We start from the raw sequence: 22,107 nt of genomic DNA on the forward strand, positions 1-22,107 counted from the left end.
CAGCAAAATGGAGGATTAGGCTCATCCTTCACAGGGGGCAAATCATCGTAGAGTTGCAGTAAGGATATCAGGCCTGATGGCTCAAAGGAAGAGGGATCCTAGTGCTGAAGGGATTCTGCCTTGCCAGGTAACCAGAGCCCTGTTTAAATGCTGCCACACATAAAACACTCGTTATTGGTTTTATTGCTTGTCAAAAATTACATCCTGTCTTTCTTTGACAAGAAAACTTAAGGCTGCAAACAATACTGAAATTAAAGGCAATCCTAGAACACCAAATGCTCCAAGAATAGCAAAACCCTGTGAAGCAAAAACAGCAACTGGCAAAGAAATTAAACACATCAGCAACCGTACAAATAATCCAGCTTGACCGAAGTATAATCAGCTGCTGCCCGATATAGGTGTTTCCCATAGTCTGGGAAACATACCAGCAGGGATTCGAACCGGCAACCTCTGTCTTGCTAGTCAAGTCATTTCTCTGCTGCAGGGAATTTGAACCGGAAACCTCTGGCTTGCTAGACGAGTCATTTCCCCTCTGAGTACTACCCTGGAAATCAGGGGAGATGGCAACACTAACAACATTGTTCATTGTGCAAAAGCAGCATTAGGATTTTGGCCAGTGAGTACAGGTATCATAAATCTTTTTCTCTCCTAGCTAGCTTTGCTTCTCTTTCCCTGCAGCCTGGGGTCTGCTCTCCCATGTACCCCTGAGTTTTCCTTCCACACCTAGCAATGCTTCCTAAAGAGATTTCGCCGCTCTCTTGAAAAGATTTCACCATTGTTCCTCCTCACATTTGGCTAGCAGTGTACCCTCCAGACCTCCTTCCTGCAGAAATGGAATCAGCAAGGCCATTGCCAGCAATGATGATTGCAGTGTCTATTGAAAAACTAGACCGTCACTCCACAGATGTATCCATATTGTGATGAAATCCTTCAGCCAAAACCAATTCATCATAACTAAGGCTCACTTTCCAAACTAGGAGTGGGAGCCAGGACGTATAGAAATTTTATATGTTCAATGTACATGACATAATCTCCCAAGTTAATCATTGTTTCAGTTTCTAACAAAGACCTGGATTTGATCCGGCTCAAGTGAGGAAGATTATCCTCCAGTCAGTGTTTTTCTGGACCTTGGATTGGCATCTGTTAGAGATGACCGTCCATATGTCTGGTAACTGATGACTGCTAAGAGGAGAATGTGCCATTGGACACAGTGAGAAAAAGGCATTGCTCGCTTAGCATTTGGAGAGGGAGTCAGGCTATAATTGACCCCCACCCCAGAAAGTTGAAAATGGAGTGACACAGCTATAGTTTCTCACGGTAAGTACACTCATTTTTGCCCTGTTCTGGTCAAAATGAGCCCTCTTTATATATTAGGTTCAATGCAATGCACATACAATATAGGAACAAGCCCCATTCAGACACTGAGGTCATTGACACAATCGAAAACTGTGTTTTACCCAGGTTTGGGAGCTCCCAATTTTTGGTTGTGTGGAAGAAAGGGAGGAGGAAAACCTCGGTAGAAGTGATTCTGTGAAAGCAAGGTAGGAGGAAAACCTGGGTGGTTTTTCCTCTTACCTTGCTTCCACACAACTGAAAACCACCTTGGGATTGTTTTTAATGAAAGGTGGTATATAAATTTAACAATAAATAAATAAAATAAAATTGGGAGTACACACAGATCCCAAACCAGGGTAAAGCACAGTTTTTGACTGTGTGAATGACCTCATTATGTTTTACAAGAGTGCAGATATCTGTACATGTGTTTGTGTGATTGATTGTACCTGTGTTCAGCGGTGGAGCCACCACTGGGTGAACGGGTTCAAAGAACCCAGGCCACTGCCCCAAGGGGCCATGCCTCGCAGCTCCAGTCACACCCCCACGTATGACATCATACATGGGGGGCGTTATTTTACTCCAAAGGGGGCCGCACAGCCCCATTTGGGACCAAAATCGGCCCGCGCTGTGTTGGCAGCGCCACCAAAGTGACTCACTCCGGACTACTGCCAACACACATACTCTCTCTCTCTCTCTCCTTTGGCTAGAAGGAAAATACAGAGGCATGCAATGTGAACCTGCCCAAAAAGAAAATGTGAGAGCAGAGGGGAGGGGCTGCTTCGCTCATGCCGTGAGTGTAATTCGAAGTGGATTTGCTCAACATTTACCCCGAGAGCTGGAAGCTATGTGTGGGGAAGCTCCTAGCCACAGCCTCAGCCTGAGACCCCAGAGTGAGACCCGTGTCCAAGAGCACTCCCAAGCTATGAACCTGTTCTTTCTGGGGGAGGTTAACCTTGTTCAGAACAAGACATTCTATCCCATCTTTCAGATTTCCACCCACAACAATGAGCAGAGCTTCAGTTTATTATCCCTCATCTAGCCCATTACCACTTGCATGTGACCTCACCTTTCCTTCAGTATCATAACAAGGAATCTGTATCAAGGTGTTGGCAATCTGCAGTTTATTTAAATGAAAATATTTCAACTGAAACATTAAATGGCAGACTAAGAATTCTTTAATTGGTTTGACAGTCCTCATTTTAAACAATCCATCCCTCTCTCTTGCCCCAGCTCCTGGCTGTGTGAAATATCTTGCTGAATAGGTCATCTGATCCAGACCACTTGCCCCTGCATATTTCAGATTTTGCACAAGGCTTGTGTGTAGCTATCCTCATTAATATCCCTGAAATGCAAATATTTTGACCAGCTTAATCACTTTGATTTAGAGGTCACTAGAGCAATATTTCTCTCTAGCTCCAGAGAATTTTTCCATTAAAAGGATTATTATCTGGACTGAATGTACAGCTAATGAACATTTGCAAAACAGCTCAAAATGTAAAGGATGCTGGATCTTCTAGAAGAAATCTCGTTTTGACCATCTGCGTTGGCAGTTTGTACAGTCCCAGGAGCTGTCGAATCCTAGCATCCGTTCCTTCTGCACATTTAAATTATTTGTACAAGGCTCCTCTGTCTTTTAGAAGTTAAACAGAAACGTCATTAAGTCAGTTCTCCTGCACAGCTGAGGTGGGGAAAGCGGGTCCCGCCGATGTTTTCGTCCCTGTTGGGCCTCGTCACTGGTGCAGCAGCAGCAACACAGGAGGAAGCAGCAGCAGTATTAGGACCTGGACTGGGCCATCATGAAAAAGAGGTGCCCCCCTCCCGGTAACTGGGGCACCTACCTGCATCATATCTAGTTTGACCTTTTTGAAAGGATGCCTAGTTGGTTTAGTCTAGGGGTTCCTGACCGTTTTTAACAAGTGTATTGCATTTATTCCGTATTTATCCTCTACTTTTTAAGGGAGTCGTATTAAATTCAAAGTCGTCTTTGATTTGGATCAATACAGTGAGGTTCTTCACACAATCAGAAATTGTGTTCTACCTGGAATTGGGAGCTATGCGTGCTCCCAATTTTCAGTTGTGTGGAAGTAAGATAGGAGGAAAACCTGGATAGAAGTGACTGTGTGGAAGCAAGGGAGAAGGAATACCTGGGTAGCTTTTCCTCCTACCTTGCTTCCACACAATCACTTCTATCCAGGTTTTCCTCCTACCTTGCTTCCACACCATCAAAAATAGGGAACACACACAGCTCCCAGACCTGGGTAAAACACAGTTTTTGATGGTGTGAATGACCTCAGTAAATGTTACGGTCATGTCACAGGTTACCCCAGTCAATGGCTAACATCCAGATTAAATTATTCATGAGTACTCCTATTGAAAGTCACCTTAAGTGGTGCAGCGGGGAAATGCCTGACTAACAAGCAGAAGGTTGCTGGTTCGAATCCCTGCAGGTGCTATATTGGGCAGCAGCAATATAGGAAGATGCTGAAAGGCATCATCTCATACTGCGCAGGAGGAGGCAATGGTAAACCCCTCCTGTATTCTACCAAAAGAAAACCACAGGGCTCTGTGCACTTTACCTTTACTCCTATTGAAAGAAACCTTTTGAAGTTTTTCCCATTTGAAGTAAACTTGTCATGTGAATTTCAATAAGGCTGATTATGAGCAGTGTGGCTGCAGTGTGGCTGCAGGAGGCTTCTGAGTATCCCCCTGGAAGCCCTTCAAGTACCTGTAGGGATACTAGAACCCCCCTGTTGGGTATCCATGTTCTATTCTTTTGATAATCGTAGTCACCGCCAACTTTCCCCCTTTTCTTTTCAGTTTCTACCAAGCCCAAATTTGTTGTTGTTGTTGTTTGGTCTTTGTGAACACGTCCCAGACGTTGGCCGGAGATGAGGTGACATCAAGCATAGATTTTGAAGGCCAAAGGCAGCAGAAGAAAGATCTTCTTTGCAAATGTTCTCTCCCCTGAGGCCTGGGCGAAGAACCAAGAGTGAGTCTTTGGTCTGGAAGAAGATAGAGGTGAAAGTCAAAACAGATTTTGTCTTCCTATCATGAAATCGCATAACACCAACCAGATTCTTTCTCCGAGGGCCAAGAGACTCCCCAACAGAACTAGACACAGCCAGAATGTCCTTATTAGACAGATTATGAGGAGATACAGGACTTTACTGGGAGAACCAGGGACACGTCTGACCAGAGGCGCTCTTACCCCTGGACTTTGGGGCCGAAGACCAGGGCCTCCACACCCATTGGAGGCCCCCAAATCCTCCTTAGTCTGTCCCGGGTGGTGTGGTCTTCGTGCCATGCCGCTGGCCCGCACTGTACCGGGTAGCTGAGTGTGACCTCTACTCAGGCGCGGCTCATGAACGCGCCTCCAGAGGGGCGGCGGGCGGCTTCCTTAAGGTAAACGGAGCCAGTGCTCCGTGCCACCCAGCAGCCCCCACGGTGGGGAATCGCCTCCGCCACTCACCTGGTTCCTGTGGAAGCGAGCCCCCGCCAGCGGCCAGGTGAGTGGCGGAGGCGATTCCCCACCGTGGGGGCTTCTGGGCAGCACGGAGCACCGGCTCCGTTTACCTTAAAGAAGCTGCCCCCCCCCGGAGGAGAATTCACAAGCCACACCTGCCTCTACCTCAGAGACAGAGTACCAGAAGTTGCTGTTTTTCCAGGTTGTTAGTTTTTGTGAGACTGCTCCCCCTGCTGATTACATTTTGAAAGTGATTTGCTTGAACGGAAGCATTTTGCTGCTGTTGAGAAGCTAATCTGGAAATCACCCAGTACGCAACTGCATGGAGCCACTGCAGTCCATCAACAGGGCTGCCACAAACTCTTCATGGCTTCTGCAGTTGCTGCATGATATTTCTGGGGCAGCAAAAATATCCCTGTGGGCCATTTCTGGTCCCCGGGCCTTATGTTGTGCAGGCATGGTCTACACCAGGGGTTCTCAACGTTGGGTCTCCAGATGTTATTGGACTTCAACTCCCATAATCCCCTGCCCCAGTGGCCTTTTTAAAAGACATAAAACTAATGCTAAAAACAATATAAAAACAATTCAAAAATGATTAAGACTATTTAAAGCCAATTAAAATACTTTTAAAAACAATTATGGGAGTTGAAGTCCAATAACATCTGGGGGCCCAGTGTTGAGAATCCCGGGTCTACACAGACTGGCAGCAGCTTCTCATGGTTGCAGGCAGGAGTCTCTCTCAGCCCTATCTGGAAATGCTGCCAGGGAGAGAACTTGGAACGTTTTGCATGTAAGTGTGCAGATGCTCTTCTCCGAGCAGCCCCATCCCCTGAGGGGAATGTCTTATGGTGCTTGTGTATGTAGTCTCCCATTCAAATGCAAACCAGGGCTCTACCTGCTTAGCAATTGGGACAATTGATGCTTGCAACTACAAGGCCAGCTCTCCTCTGGTAGCATGTGCATGCCCTCCTCCCTTTCAGCACACGGATCCTCTTCCCTCTCTAGAGCCTCTCCAGTACTCTGTCCAGTCTCTGATTAGCCACCCCTTTGCTGGGCCACACCACTCTTCTTTCTTTCACCATACCCTACTACACACACACACACACACACACACACACACAACATCTTTATTTCATTATTTCATGTTTCCATTTATCTCCTGCTCTTCCTCCAAGGAGCCCAGAGTGGTGTACATGGTTATGTTTATTCTCACAGCAACCCTGGTAGGTTCAGCTGAAAGTTAAAGTGACTGACCCAGAGTCACTCAGTGAGTTTAATGGCTATATGTGGATTTGAACTCAGGTCTCCCTGATCCAATACTCTGTCCACTGAACCATGCTGGCTTCCATCTGAAACAGCCCTTCTGCATTTCATTTTACGTCCAGAGGACTTGGATTTATGGCACTAGATACTTTACATAAGTGAATCTCAGATTAAATTGTTGTTGTTGTTGTTGTTGTTTATCACACAGTCAGACAGATGTCATTGACTGGTTTGTTTTATCCAGACATCGAGTCCTTCCCAAGGACCTGGGATGCCTGAATTTTATTGTCAATATTGTTGTTGTTATAAATATCGTCACAAAATGTAAGCTATTCCCAGTAAAGTTGCTTTTTGTAATTGACTGATGGCAATTTCTGTGGCCCCTATGGTGTTGAGATGCTCTTCAAGGTGTTTTGGAATTGCACCTAGAGTGCCAATTACTACTGGGATTATTTTGGTCTTCTTCTGCCACAACCTTTCAATTTCAATTTGAAGAATCTTAATATTTTGTTATTTTTTCAATTTCTTTTTCTTCTATTCTGCTGTCACCTGGTATTGCTATGTCAATTATTTTGACTTGTTTTTCTTTCTTTTTGACTACAGTTATATCTGGTGTATTGTGTAGTAGATGTTTATCTATTTATAGTTGAAAGTCCCATAATATTTTTACATCTTCATTTTCTACAACATTTTCAATTTTGTGGTCCCACCAATGTTTGGCTACAGGTAGTTTGTATTTTTTGCAGATGTTAGCGTTAGGGTTATTGTGGTTGTTGTTGTTATTATTATTTATTTACACAATCAGACAGGTGTTATTGACTGGTTTGTTTTATCCAGACATCGGGTCCTTCCCAAGGACCTGGGATGGCTGAATTTTATTTTCAATGTTGTTGCTGTTGTTATCGATATCGTTGCAGATTATAGGCTCAGATTATAGGCTGTTCCCAGTAAAGCTGCTTTTTGTAATTGGCTGATGGTGATTTCTGTGGCCCCTATGGTGTTGAGGTGCTCTTCAAGGTCTTTTGGAACTGCACCCAGGGCGCCAATTACCTCTGGGATTATTTGGGTCTTTTTCTGCCACAGCCTTTCAATTTCAGTTTGTATTTTATTATTTTATTATTTGTATTTTGTATTTTATTATTTTATTTTTTCTATTTCTTTTTCTTCTATTCTGCTATCCCCTGGTATTGCTATGCCGATTATTTCGACTTGTTTTTCTTTCTTCTCGACTACAGTGATATCTGGTGTATTGTGTGGCAGATGTTTGTCTGTTTGTAGTTGGAAGTCCCATATTATTTTTGCATCTTCATTTTCTTCAACTTTTTCAATTTTATGGTCCCACCAATGTTTGGCTACAGGTAGTTTGTATTTTTTGCAGATGTTCCCATGTATCATCCCTGCTACCTTGTCATTCCTTTGTTTGCAGTCAGTCTGTGGAATCTTTTTACAACAGCTGATTAGGTGGTCCACTGTTTCATCTGCTTCTTTACAAAGGCGGCACTTGCTGTTTGTTGTTGATTTTTCGACTTTTGCTCGTATTGCATTATTATTATTTCTTGTTTACACAGTCAGACAGGTGTTATTGACTGGTTTGTTTTATCCAGACATCGAGTCGTCGTCATCATCATCATTATTATTATTATTATTATTATTATTATTATTTCATTTATTCATTCATTTCAAGGTTTCTTTAGGGACATGCAGAAGAAATCAGAATGAACAGAAGCTATTGGAAAATTGCAGGAATACAGAGAAGTCTCATGTAAGGAAATAAAGAAATAAATAAAAGCGGGGGGGGGGGCGGGCGGGCGGAAACATCCCAGTCAGTTGGGAATTTCATGGAATGGAGCCAAAAAATGCTTACTGGAACAAATATGCTCTAAATCAGTGTTTCTCAACGTTTTTGGAGTCATGGACTGGTACATTCTTTGTGCACAGTTTCCCGGACCAGCAGTTCATAAAAGGGTCGTCCCCCTTGCCCCCACCCCCCAGGCACACCCCCCCCCCAATACTTTTGAGCCGGTGGGAGCCGCCACCTGGCACCGGTCCACGGACCGGCAGTTGAGAAACACTGCTCTAAATGACCCTTCAAGGATAGAGCGGTATATCTTCCAGGAACCGTTTTTCAAAAATTTAGCTTTTTCAAAACCAGATTCTGCTCAGAGAAGGGAGTTTGAAGAACTGGTTCTAAGCCAGCCTGTCTCAGGTCACAACAAAGGATGTCAACTAACCAGGTGGCGGGGGGGGGGCAAATAACGTTCTTAATTGTAAGGCCTGGGGGCCCGTGACAGCCCCCAGCAACCCCAAGTTGGCAGAATACAAAATGCTGGTTATTGCCTCTAAAGCCCTTAACGGCTTGGGCCCAGGGAATTTAAGAGAATGCCTTCTTTGCTATGAACCCCGCCGCCTATTAAGATCTTCAGGGGAGGTCCGTCTGAGGGTGCCGCCACCATCTGGTGGCGTCTCAAAGGCAGGCCTTCTCTGTGGTTGCCCCGGGACTGTGGAACACGCTTCCTGCTGAGATTAGAGCTGCTCCATCCCTGCTGGCTTTGAAAGGTAAAGTTGTGCCGTGGAGTCTGTGTTGACTCCTGGCGACCACAGAGCCCTGTGGTTGTCTTTGGTAGAATACAAGAGGGGTTGACCATTTTATTATTATTTATTTATTTATTTATTTATTTTTACATGTATATCCTGCTCTTCCTCCAAGGAGTCCAGAGCAGTGTACTACATACTTAAGTTTCTCCTCACAACAACCCTGTGAAGTCGGTTAGGCTGAGAGAGATGTGACTGGCCCAGAGTCACCCAGCTAGTCTCATGGCTGAATGGGGATTTGAACTCGGGTCTCCCCGGTCCTGGTCCAGCCCTCTAACCACTACACCACGCTGGCTCCCTCACAGTATGCCTTTTCCCGCGCAGTATGAGATGATGCCTTTCAGCACCTTCCTATATCGCTGCTGCCCGATATAGGAGTTTCCCATAGTCTCGGAAACATACCAGCAGGGATTTGAACCGGCGCCAACCTCTGGCTTGCTAGTCAAGTCATTTTCCCGCTGCCACTGCGCCATTAGGTAGCCTGTAGGAAACCACTAAAGACATACCTCTTCAGCCAAGCTTTTTAGTCAGTTGGTGCATTTTAATGGATATTTTAATCTGATTTTTACATGTTTTAATTCTTGGTTTGTTTTATTCTTTGGTTTGTTTTGTCTGTAAACTGCCTAGAGACTTCAGTAGTGGGCGGTATAGGAATGTATTAAACAAAATAAAAACAAACAAACAAATAAGTGTGGCTTTGGTCGAAGCTGAATAGTCTGCACAGCCCCGCTGGCAGCATGCAGAGACAACCACAAGCTCACTGTGCAGTGCTGTGCCCTGCCCAGCACCAGGGGGTGCGGCTCCTTTAAGGGAAACGGAGCCTTCTGGAGCCCCTGCACCATCTTGGAAGGCGTGCACAGAATTCTGGGAAGGGCAGCCCTCTGCAACACTTTCCTCCTAGAGCTCTTAGGGGCTCCGTCTCTCTCTCTTAAAGGGCCCTCCCAGCACTGAGAAAAGTTCGGGACTTTTTATTTACTTTATTTATTTATTTACATTTTATATCCCGCTCTTCCTCCAAGGAGCCCAGAGCGGTGTACTGCATACTTAAGCTACTCCTCACAACAACCCTGTGAAGTAGGTCAGGCCGAGAGAGACGTGACTGGCCCAGAGTCACCCAGCAAGTCTCGTGGCTGAATGGGGGATTTGAACTCGGGTCTTCCTGGTCCTGGTCCAGCACTCTAACCACTACACCACGCTGGCTCCCAGGACTTTGCAGAAGTCAGCTCAGTGGGACTGGCATGGCTCTTCTTACCAAAGGTTTTTTTTTCTGACGTTGCCCCCACTTGAAAAATAGTGAAGATCACTGCCCTTGTACATTGTACCTTATAAAGATCACTGCCCTTGTACAGAGGTTTGATATATGGGGGTGGAAACCAGTCGGTGGTGACACTTCTTATGGCATGGAGCTAAACAGGATCACTTGCTCTTTGCTCCGGGAAAAGCTGTTGTTAAAGAGACAAGTGACAGGTTCAAAGGTCTAGGACCCCTAGTTTCTCGTAATATTACCAGTTAAAGATAAGCACTTTCACAGATAATAGGGATATTACAAAGTTGTTGTGCAGTGGAGTGTTAGCCACGGCGTGAAAGCTCGCTCAAGTCAGCTCAGCTTGGTGCTCTCAGGCTAGGGTTGCCAACCATATCCCCCAGAAATTAGGGTAAACCCCAGATTTTGGCTCCTCCACCCGGCTGCTAAATGCCACCCGGATTTACACAGATTTCGAATGTGCTGCCCGGATTTTACTCTGGATCCAATCACATGGGAGGGCAGAGAAGGAGGGGAAAGTATACAAATCTGTAAAATAAATAAACAAAACAGCAAATTAGTTGCCACATAATTTGCATAATATTTGCATAATAATTTTCCCCCATAATATGCAAATTAGGCCACCCGGATTTGGGAAGCTTGAATATGGCAACCCTATCTCGGGCAAGCTGACCTACCTTACAAGGCTGACTTAGGGACTGAGATAATGTACATGGAGTGTGTTGCGGATTTGAAACATCCTGTATGAAGGAAGGGTTCTTTGTAAATTGCAGTTTCAGAGGAATACCAACAAAGCACACAATTGGGTGCTAGAATGCAGTTTACTGAGAAGCTTGCCTACCTTGTCTTTTTAAAAGCAGGTTTCTAGTCCTTATGGCTGGAAAGGTATGCTTTTCTGAAAAGTATTGCTGAAATCTCCAAAGCCAAAAGAGGCAGAACAAGATTAACAAGATTAGTGGTGATCAGAAGGCAGGACTTAAGAGCTCCTTGCCCTGTTCCACAAGCAGCCAAATCAGAATAAATTATGCAAAGGAGCAAAAACTGCAGAACAAGCTAAACCACAAAAGAAAACATAGGTTCCTCAATTTCCATAATTGATGCAATCTCTATAAACGTCCTTGGGAGACAATCCAGCTTCATTTAAAGATGCCTTGTCTCTTTGTCTGCTGAGTTCCACTTCTGATTTGGATTGCCTGGATGTAGAATTGGGAAGGAGTGGTCTGGTATACGTATGCCGCTATATATAAATGGTAAGCCTTTGGAATCTCCTTTAGGTATATAACTTAAAATATATAACATGCTATATATAGTACATATATAGTACATATGACTTATAACAAAGATTCTCAAACATGGGTCATAAGAACATAAGAAGAGTCCTCCTGGATCAGGCCCAAGGAGGCCCATCTACTCCAGCTTCCTGTTTCCCGCAGCGGCCCACCAGATGCCCCTGAGAAGCCCACAGGCAAGAGGCAGAGGTACACCTTGGTAATTTTGGAGCCTGGACCTAAAGGCCTTTGGAACCACCCACCCCTCGCCTGCTGGAGCCCCACCACCTGGTGTGCATTACGGAGACCTCGTCGGGAGAGGCTGGGTTACTGCATGGTGGAGCAGGTGAGAGGATGTGGGGTGGCTGATGATAAGAATATCATCTCCCTTACCAGGATCCCTGTCAGGGAACTGGCTATATTGAATGTGTGTACCCAAGTCTAGGGGCCAAGGATAGACTGGGACTTATGTTGGTGTACCAATCACCCCGCTGCCTAATGGAGTCCCTAACTGAGCTGATAGACCTGGTTGCGGAGTTGGCATTGGAGTAACCCAGGTTGTTGTTGGTGGGGGACTTCAATGTCTATCTTGGGATCGGATTGTCGGGAGCGGCTCAGGAGTTTATAGCGGCCATGACAACTATGGGCTTATCCCAGTTGCTCTCTGGACTGACGCATGATGCTGGTCACATGCTCGATTGGGTCTTTTGCTCTGATCAGGGTGGTGTTCCGTGGGTGGGGACTCCTGTTATCTCCCCATTGTCATGGACAGATCACCATCTGGTTAAAGTAGGACTTGCAGCCACAACTCACCTCTGCAGGGGTGAAGGACCAATTACGTTGGTCCACCCGATAAGATTATTGGATGCAATGGGATTCCAAGAAGCCTTGAAAGCGTTTGGAGTTGGCTCTGCTAGTGATTCTGTCGATGCTCTGGTGCAAATATGGAATAATTCCGAGAGGTTCAGGACTCTAGGACCTGCAAAAGGGCTTTTTTGGTTGCTGCCCCACTTCTTTGGAACTCTCTTCCTGTTCAGATTCGTCTAGCCCCTTCCTTACAGATCTTCAAATCTCTATTGAAGACTTTTCTTTTTCGCCAGGCTTTTGCCCTGCAGTTTACTTTATTTGTTTTCCGTTATCTACTTTAGTTTCTAATTTAGAATGTAATTTTTAATGTTGCCTTGTTTGCAGGTTTTTGTGCACCATCCGGAGTCTTCGGAGTGGGCAATATATTAAATGTTTCTAATAAATAAAATAAATAATGAAATAATGAAATCACTAGAGTAATAGTCACAGTCGCTTCTAAGCATACTCTCCGACCTGCTTCAAAGTCAGCCCCATGGTATTTGGAAGAACTACGGGAGCTGAAGTGGCAAGGTAGACAACTAGAACACAAGTGGAGGAAGACACGGCATGAATCTGAGAGATTGCAACACAGAGCACATTTGAAGATCTATGCTCTGGCAGTGTGGGTGGCAAAGAAGCAGTTCTTTTCTGCCCGCAATTCTTCCGCAAATTCACATTCAGTGGAGTTGTCTAGGGTTATGAGAGGCTCGTTTATGCCCCCTCCGCCTTTTTATTGGAACTTTGAGCCATCAGTCATTCTGACGGTTCATCACTCTGTGATGTCTTCAATGACTTTTTTTACAGATAAAACCTCTCGTATTTGGGGCGAGCGGGATTCTACAGTTACTGCAGAGTCTCATAGAAGTGTCCACTGTCCAGCAACTCCTCTTATAAGATTAGATTGGATCACTTTCAGTTTGTGACTCCTGAGGAAGTGGACAAACTGCTTCGGACTGTGCATCCTACAACCTGTTCTCTTGACCCCTGCCAAATTGGCTTATTTCATCTGGTAATTGTATTATCAGAGAGGATCTGGTAAATATTATAAATGCGTCTCTGAGGGAGGGTAGGATGCCCCTTTGTCTTAAAGAGGCTATTATTAGACCTTATTTGAAGAAACCGGCATTGGAGCCCTCAGAGTTGGCTAATTACAGACCCGTTTCTAATCTTCCATGGTTGGGCAAGGTAACTGAGCAGGTGGTGGCCTCTCAGCTCCTGGCAGTTTTGGATGACACAGATTACCTAGACCCATTTCAAACTGGCTTTCAAGTGAGATTGCCTTGGTCAGCCTGATGAATGACCTCCAATTGGCTATCAACAGAGGGAGTGTGACTCTGCTGATCCTTGTGGATCTCTTGGCAGCTTTCAATACCATCAACCATGGTATCCTTCTGGGTCACTTGAGGAAGGTGGGATTGGGTGGCACTGATTTACAGTGGTTCCATTCCTACCTCTCTGATAGATTCCAGATGGTGTCCCTTGGAGACTGTTGCTCTGCAAAGCAAGAGCTAAAGTGTGGAGTCCAACAAGGCTCCATACTGTCTCCAATGCTCTTTAACATCTACATGAAACCACTGGGAGAGATCATCAGGAGGTTTGGTGCAGGGTGTTATCAATATGCTGATGACACCCAGATCTATTTCTCCATATCAACTTCATCAGGAAATGGCATAACCTCCCTAAATGCCTGCCTGGAGACAGTAATGGGCTGGATAAGGGATAACAAAAATGGAATCTGAATAAGATGGAGGTACTGAATGCGAGATGTGGTGTTGGAGGCGACTGTTGCGTATGCCGTGGACAGCAAGAATCATGAATAAGGAAGTTTTAGACTGAGTTAAACCAATAATATCGCTAGAAGCCAAGATTACTAAACAAAGACTGACATATTTTGGTCATGTCATGCGAGCTGATTCACTCGAAAAGACAATTATGCTGGGAATGATCAGCAGAAGGAGGAGACGGGGACAGCCTTGTATTTGGTGGCTGGATATTATTAAAAATGACACCAGAATGACCATGGTGGAATTAAAGGAAGCTGTACGAGATAGGATGGCATGGAGTGCAGTGATCCATAGAGTGACCAAGAATCGGACATTATTATTATTATTTTGCATTTATATCCCGCTCTTCCTCCAAGGAGCCCAGAGCGGTGTACTACATACTTGAGTTTCTCTTTCACAACAACCCTGTGAAGTAGGTTAGGCTGAGAGAGAAGTGACTGGCCCAGAGTCACCCAGCTAGTATTATGGCTGAATGGGGATTTGAACTCGGGTCTCCTAGTCCAGCACTCTAACCACTGCACCACGCTGGCTCCTGCACCATGCTGACTGAACAGATAAGAAGACTGGATGCTTGGGAGTGCTCCTCGATCCCAAACTCTCTCTCTCAGTTCTCAAGTTGAGGCACTGGCCAGGAGCGCTTTTTATCAGCTTTGGCTGACACGTCAGCTACATCAATTTCTGGAGGTAAATGTCCTTAAAACAGTGCTGCACATATGCTGATAACTTCTAGGCCTGACTACTGCAATGCACAATACATGGAGCTGCTCTTGTACATAGTCCAGAAACTACAATTGGTACAGAATGCGGCAGCCAGACCGGTCTCGAGGACAATCCGAAGGGACCATATAACACTAATTTAAAAAGAATTGCACTTGCTTCCATTATACAGTATTTCTGAGCAAAATACAAAGTGCTGGTTATTACCTATAAAGCCTCAACGGCTTGAGTCCAGGGTACTTAAGAGAGCACTTTCTTTGTCATGAACCCTGGAGCCAATTAATATCATCTGGAGAGGTCTAGTTATGGTTGCTGCTGGCTCATTTGGTGGCGACTCGGAACTGGCCCTGCTGCTCTGTAGCTGCCCTGGGGCTTTGGAATACACTCCCTGTTGAAATAAGAGCATCTCCTTCTCTGTTTTCTTTTAGGAAGACCCTTTAGGAAGATGCACCAGTTTTCCCAGGCTTTTAACTGAAATTAATTTTAAATGATTTAATGTGTTTTTTCATCTTGTGAAATTGTTTTTGTCTTGTGAATTTTAATTGTTTTGATTCAGTTTTACATTTGTTATGCTTTAGCTCTGTACACTGCCTAGAGATGCGTATGTCAGGAGGAGAGCTGGTCTTGTGGCAGCAAGCATGAATTGTCCCTTTAGCTAAGCAGGATCTGCCCTGGTTTGCATTTGAATGGGAGACTTGATGTGTGAGCACTGTAAGATATTCTCCCCAGGGGATGGGGCCTCTCTGGGAAGAGCATCTGCATGCAGAAGGTTCCAAGTTCCCTGGCATCTCCAGATGGGGCTGAGAGAAACTCCTGCCTGCAACCTTGGAGAAGTTGCTACCAGTCTGTGTAGACAATACTGAGCTAGATGGACTAATGGTCTGACTCAGTAAAAGGCAGCTTCCTATGTTCCAGGCAATATAAGTAAAGTAAGTAAAGTGTGATGTCAAGTCAATTTCGACTCCTGGCGCCCACAGAGCCCTGTGGGGTTTTTTTTGGTAGAATACAGGAGGGGTTTACCATTGCCTCCCCCCACGCGGTATGAGATGATGCCTTTCAGCATCTTCCTATATTACTGCTGCCCGATATAGTACCAGTCGGGATTCGAACCTGCAACCTTCTGCTTGTTAGTCAAGCACTTCCCCACTGTGCCACTTAAGGTGACCTCCAGGCAATATAGAAATATGATAAATAGATAAATAAATAAATAAAATTATTGTCCATTTAATGCAGATTTATTCTGCCTTTCAGAACCAAGTCCTCATGAGACAGCCAACAAAACTTTCAAATACACCATCAAGTTTTCCATTTCTGCATCATTTCTGCTGTTCAGGGATTTCTTCCAACATTTCTGCTTTAACACTGGAGTGAAACTACAGCACATTTCTGCACAGTCACGCCGTAAGTGCTGGTTTGGAGGAGCAAACGGGCTCTTCGTCTGTCTCACTCTCCTGCCCAGCTGGCCGGCCTGCCGAAACCGAGGAGTGTGTTGGAGAAAAGCAGCAAGAGCCAAGCACCATTGACTTTGGGAGTGTACATTCTTGCGGTCTAATTATCTCATCAGAAGTGGAACTTGACTCAGCGAGCAGAGAGACAAAGCATCTTTAAGCGAAGGCCGGCTGCATTCCAAAAAGCTGCAGGGGGCAAGAGGGAACGGACAGACAAGAAGAGGGGATGGTGGGAGGGTTTAAAAATAATAATAATAATAAAACTTCCTGCAGTTGTCAGAAGGATATGAGCCAGAGATCGGGGAAGCATTTGAAGAGGCTTCACAGTGTGAAGGCACAGAATTGGTGAGAGGTCTCCTTTCAAGAGCTACCTGGAATTGCATTTCAACAGTCAGAACAACATTAGGAAGGAGAGTTGAAGCTCTTGTGTACGAGAAAGTTGTTTCAAGACAGGACTGAAATATGGGGAGCTGGGGAGTGTTGGCATCTCTCTTGCTGGCTCTGTGGGCAGGGATGGAGATGGAGGCTTTGGGGCTTGCCCCCCATGGGAAAGGGACCGAAAGGTCCCAGCATCATGTGCAACATGGGTCCTGCACGTACACGTTCCTGCTGCCTGAAGTAGAGGGCTGTGACCCACCTGCTGCAGAATACAAAGTCTCCAACTCACTCCAGAGGGATGTCCCACCCCTAGCCAAAGCCAACTGGCCAGTGAAGAGGCTTCAGCAGCTGGAGGACATCATGGAGAACAACACCTTGTGGCTGCAGAAGGTAAGACCAAGGACTTCTTCTCTGCAAGGAGGACTTCCCGTACCCATGGAGCATTTCCAGATGGGCCTTTTAGTTTGCTTTTCCTCCAGAATGGAGGGTGTGCATTCACATATCAACCAGATTTACTCCAAGGTCCCTGTGAGCTATCAGAGAGCACTCCAGACACAATTCGGGTTTTTCATTGCGCATTAGAGAGTAGCTCAATTTATGTCCTGGGTTAAAAAGATCCACTTTTTGCATCAGTTTTTTCTGGACAAACTCAAACTCGCCGTAAACCCACAGTAAAGCCTGCTGTCTGGAAATGCTCCTGGTTCCGAGTTTTGGCACTAAACTGCATGTGCAGAGGAAAGAATTAGGAAAGTACCACTTTATATAGGAACTGGACTGCAAATTAATGGGGAGGGGAGGAGAACTGGTCTTGTATTGAATTGTCCCCTTTGCTGGTCCCCTTTGCTGAGCAAGGTCCACCTTGGTTTGCATTTGGTGGGAGATTACATGGGAGCCCTGTAAGATATTCCCTTTATGGGATTGGGCTGTAGCTCAGTAGAAGAGCATCCTCATGCTTGCATGCAGAAGGTCCCAGGTTCCCTCCGCGGCAGCATCTCCAAGTTGGGCTGGGAGAGGCTCCTGCCTGAAACCTTGGAGAGCTGCTGCCAGTCTGTGTAGACAATGCTAAGCTAGATGGACCCATGGTCTGACTCAGTATAAGGCAGCTTCCCAAGTCTCTAAAAACACTGCAGCACTTCTCTTCCACTCTTCTTCTATTTTGGGAGCTCAGGGAAGCATGCATGTAATGCCCAGGTGGTCTCCTACTGGGGGTTCCCAACAGCAGATGTTAGACTGCAACTCCCATCCTCCACAGTGTTTGGGCACTGCAGCAGGGGAGGATGGGAGTTGTAGTCCAACAACATCTGGGAATGCCAAGTTGGGCACCCCTAAGAAAGCAGGCCCGGGCTTTCTTAGCTTCAGCAAGATTGCTCTGGCATCTACATTTAGACGCTAAAGGTAGTGTCTAAATCATGTACCTACATCCTCTTATACAGAGTCTGAGATCCTCTGTATCCCAGTCATTTCGGGGAGATGCACAAAAAGCCCAATGGGCACTGGCAACTCAAGACCTCTGTGCACGTGAGTCGGGGCACACCAAATGCACCCCATGCATGCACCCTCCTCCACCCCCACCCCCTTTTAAAAGCAGGGGCAAGAGGGTATGTTGCTACCTCTAGGAACCCGCATAATCTGCTGCCAGAGGTGTCCGCCTCACCTCGCTCACGGAAGGACCACTCCTGCCAGTGGGACATTTTTCTGCACAAGCCCTATAGAAATGAATAGGGGGGTGCAAAAGCAGGAAGAGACTCTGCAAGGGTGCAGTGTGGAATTAAGGCCTCATGGGGACAGGAAAAAGTGCATCTGGAACCTGGTGTCACGTAGTGACCAAGAAACTGAACTATGCATTGGGAGGTCTCTGTGTCCTAATCTTGCTTCTCCCAGGAGTAACTCACTAGGTGACTTTTAGCAAGCCACTTTGTCTCAGCTTTGGCCCTCAAGTGGCAATATGGAGATAATAAGCCTGACTCTACCTCATAGGGTTGTTGTAAAGCAGGAGGGTCTCAAACGTGGGTCCCCAGATGTTGTTGGACTACAATTGCCACCCATCCTACCCAGCCTTTTTAAAGCCTTGGTTTTTATAGTTTTTATTTGTATTTTTAAATTGTTTTAATCACGTTAATGTTTAAATTGTTGTTTTTAGATTGTGACCTGCAATCAGTATGGAGTGGTATAGATATGGATAAAATAAAATAATAAAATAAAATGAAATGAAATAAAATGAAATGAAATAAAATATGGCCAACATCCTTCAGGGTACTCAAGACTGGAAACTTCTCCTATTCTGTTGTTGCGACTCATGGCTCACTGTCTTAAACTGGTCAGTTTCTTTGCTATAGACACTTAATTTATGTACATCCTTTTCTCAAAGCTGATCAGAAGATTACGTTTCACGGTGAACAACATTCTGTGTTTGTCTCAAGCATTGTTCACTAGACTTTCAATTTTCCACTTAGGAGCAATTTCAGTTGTCACCATAATTAGCCTAATAAGCAATTACTGTTTCCCTGCCTTACCATTTTTGTGTGTCTGTAACCTGACAAGATAATCACAGGATTATAAGATGGAGGTTGCCCTGTTAATACAGCTATTATTGCTTTCAAAAAAGAAATGCTTTTTGGACAGGCCTACCACTTATGAAAAATAATCGTGTTGGTATTTCTGACGTGTGTCATTTTATACACTTATCTTATGGACTAAACAGTTATATACAGGTTGATCCTATGCCTGTACAAAGCTTACGCATAGTCTCAGATAACTCACTAGGAGGTACTCCCAAGATCTCATGCTGCTGGTCCCACACTATAGCACAGAAATTTCCAGACTGAGTTAGATATTGTTGGTCTACAACTCCCATCATCCCCAGCCATAAAATGGCTGTTGATGGGGATGATGGGAGTTGTGGCCCTACAACATCCGGGGATCCAAGGTTGGGAATCCCTGCTCTAGATTGCTCATAGGACTTGGTTTCTAGACCCCGCACACTCACTGGGTTAGCATGGGGATGTGCATGGTACTGATGGCGGATGGTTCGATGGCAGGGAGGGATAACTCTAAGGGCAGAGGAGGCTGCACTTACCCCACCCTGCCACGTTCCTCCTCGCTTAAAAACCAGCCTGATGGGCCGCCCCATCTGCAACTTGGACCAGAAGTGACAGGAAGTAGCGTGTGTGCATGCACATATTGGTGCATGTGTGCACACATCCCCCGCCCCACTGGTGTTCACATAAAAAATGGTCCGCACATGCTACTTCCATTCACTTCCGGTCCGAGGAGCAGACGGGGCATCAGGGAGGTACGCTGTCACCCCTCCGGACTGTTTTTTAAGCAAGCACCAGCGGGGGAAACACCAGGGGGGGTGTAAGTGCACCCTCCCCGACCCATAAAGTTAGCCCCCCTGCCTTCGAACCCTTCGAATCGCCCAGTGTTCGAACCTGTTTGGAGGCCCGTAAAAGGGCCTCCAAACAGGTCCGTGCACATCCCTAGGTTACCAACCATCCAGGTGTCTCCTGGTGTCTCCAGGAATCATCACAAACCTCCAGGTAATTATTTGTTCAATCTTGTGGATTGTGGGAAAATATTGTGGGAGCGGCGGCGGGGAGCTCCAGGAATAGTTTCCGTCAGGGTTAGCAACCCTAATTCCCCTCGCCAGCTTTGATGATGACATGGTGGAGATAATGCTTATCTCCATACTGGGGAAAACTTCACTAATTTCTGCTGCTCAAGGCACAAGAGTAAGCCAGGTTATTTTTATCTGAGTAGCTGGCAACCCTGAATTCTCAAACAGTGGCGGACGTGGCCCAGGAGTACACAGTATGATGACTGCAGTGACTCCTCTGTCCGGAATTTTGGCGAACATTTCAATGATTAAGCAAGACAAGGCAATTTCCCCACAATGAGTGTGTGCGTGCGTCCCTGTCATTCTCCAAGCATGTTAATGATTGCACGGCTGCTTCTGTTCTTAAAATAATGTAACTGCCTTATCGCTTTGTGCACACGAGGCATATTGGTGGAGCGGAATGGGATGGAGGGAGAAGATTAGTAGACGCGAGAAGGGAGAGATGATCCTATTTTTAATAATAAATAAAAATAAACTTTATTGGTTAGCTGCCCCATAACAAATTGTTCTCTGGGTGACTCACAACACCACCACAGGTTAAAAAAAAAGCATCAAATAAAAACTCATAAAACAAGTCAAACAAATTGCAACACAAAATACAAATTACAATACAAAACCTTTTAAAGAATATATTTTAAGAATATATTTTGAATGCATTTCATTTACTACTCTTCTTCCAGCTTAATCTTTTCATTCATTCAGTTTATATACTGCCTTTCCTAAAGTGGCTCAGGGCAGTTTACATTAAAATCCAAAGCACATAATAAAAACAATTAAAATAAAAAATCATTCAAAACACATTAAACCTCTTTAAAATCAAAACTAGATATCATTAAAAGCCAGGCTAAAAAGATGGGTCTTTAAAGTTCTCCTGAAGGCCTGCCCTGTGTATGTTTTATACAATGTTAGGCATTTTGGTAGTTCCGCCACTTTGGATATTGGAAAGTTGGCTTCGGCGCTTTCCTTTGTCCCACTTATCCTAATATTTTGTCTGCAAGCTCAATCCTCAGGGTCCACAATCTTAGCCTGGACATCTTCAAATTCCATTTTTGTTGCCTTAGCAATGTAGACATTGAGGGTATTCCCACGATCGCCCAAAAGCGGGCAAAGGGGCGATCTTTGGGGCGATCGTGTGCTGCAATGGAAGCTGCACAGCTCCCGGCAGCTAGCCTTGTTAAATACCCTTCCCTTTAAACGAGGTTAACGGAGCGATGGTCTCCCCTGCTGGTCTTAATAGGCAGCGGGATTCATAATTTTATTTATTTATGTATTTATTGTTGAATTTATATACCGCCTTTCATTAAAAACAATCTCAAGGCGGTTTACAAAAGTTAAAAAAAAATGCAATAAAATGACAATAAGAATATTAAGCTAAAAAAATATAAAAACAAACCAAATTTAATATCTATAAAATACAAGCATAAAAACTATAAACGGGTAAAAACACATAGAAGCAGCAATAAAAACAACCATGTAAAAAAAAAATGAAGAAGGCGTTCTCTTAAATACCCTGTGCCCAGTCCATTTTAGGGCTCAGTATTAGAAATCTTGCCAGCCACCTAATGGCGCAGCGGAGAAGCAACCTGCCTAGAGAGCAGGAGGCTGTTGGTTCGAATCCCTGCTGATTATGGGAAACATCTATATCGGGTAGCAGCGATATAGGAAGACGCTGAAAGGCATCATCTCATTCTGCATGGGAGGAGGCAATGGTCAACCCCTCTTGTATTCTTTCAAGACAACCACAGGGCTCTGTGGTCTCCACGAGTCGACACCGACTCGAGGGCACAAACTTTATTAGAAATCTTATGCTGCTATTGTAGCTGGTGAGGAAAAAACAGCACTCTAACTAAAATATCGACAGCCTGTCAGCAAAGGAACAGGGAGTTCAAACATCCCACCCCTGGCAGCCATTTTGTGGGGAAGAAGGACCGCAGGCCCACTCTGAAGTTTCCTGGCCCTCTTCCGGCTTTTCCTAAAGCCTGGCAGCGCCTCACAGGGCCCGGGGATAAAAGCTGCCTCACAGCCTGTCCAAGATAAGGGCGACAAGATGAAGCCAGCAGCAGCTATTTTAGGGAACACCAAAGTAATATGTCTATATAGCGTAGGTGTGTCAGAGTCTAGTTTTGGCTCTCT

At 45.2% G+C, this 22,107-nt stretch overlaps 1 protein-coding gene across 12 annotated transcripts in view; it reads left to right on the forward strand.

The window, feature by feature from the left end:
- LOC128332903 (angiopoietin-2-like) overlaps window positions 1-22,107 on the forward strand; it is a 66,503-nt gene that overhangs the window by 18,167 nt on the left and 26,229 nt on the right. For 4 of the 12 annotated variants that reach the window (XM_053267694.1, XM_053267703.1, XM_053267699.1 and 1 more), the window contains 2 exons: window positions 4,153-4,353; window positions 15,784-16,748. In XM_053267694.1, coding sequence (XP_053123669.1) covers window positions 16,443-16,748 — 306 coding nt within the window. In that variant the 5' untranslated portion in view covers window positions 4,153-4,353; window positions 15,784-16,442. Of the gene's footprint in view, window positions 1-4,152; window positions 4,354-7,745; window positions 7,824-8,546; window positions 8,618-11,350; window positions 11,532-15,783; window positions 16,749-18,498; window positions 18,676-21,779; window positions 21,798-21,876; window positions 22,080-22,107 lie in introns of those variants that run through there. The other 8 variants (XM_053267695.1, XM_053267698.1, XM_053267696.1 and 5 more) reach the window with 8 other exon arrangements.

The sequence above is a fragment of the Hemicordylus capensis genome, chromosome 7 (genome assembly GCF_027244095.1).
Source record: "Hemicordylus capensis ecotype Gifberg chromosome 7, rHemCap1.1.pri, whole genome shotgun sequence".
Taxonomy (NCBI): Eukaryota; Metazoa; Chordata; class Lepidosauria; order Squamata; family Cordylidae; genus Hemicordylus; species Hemicordylus capensis.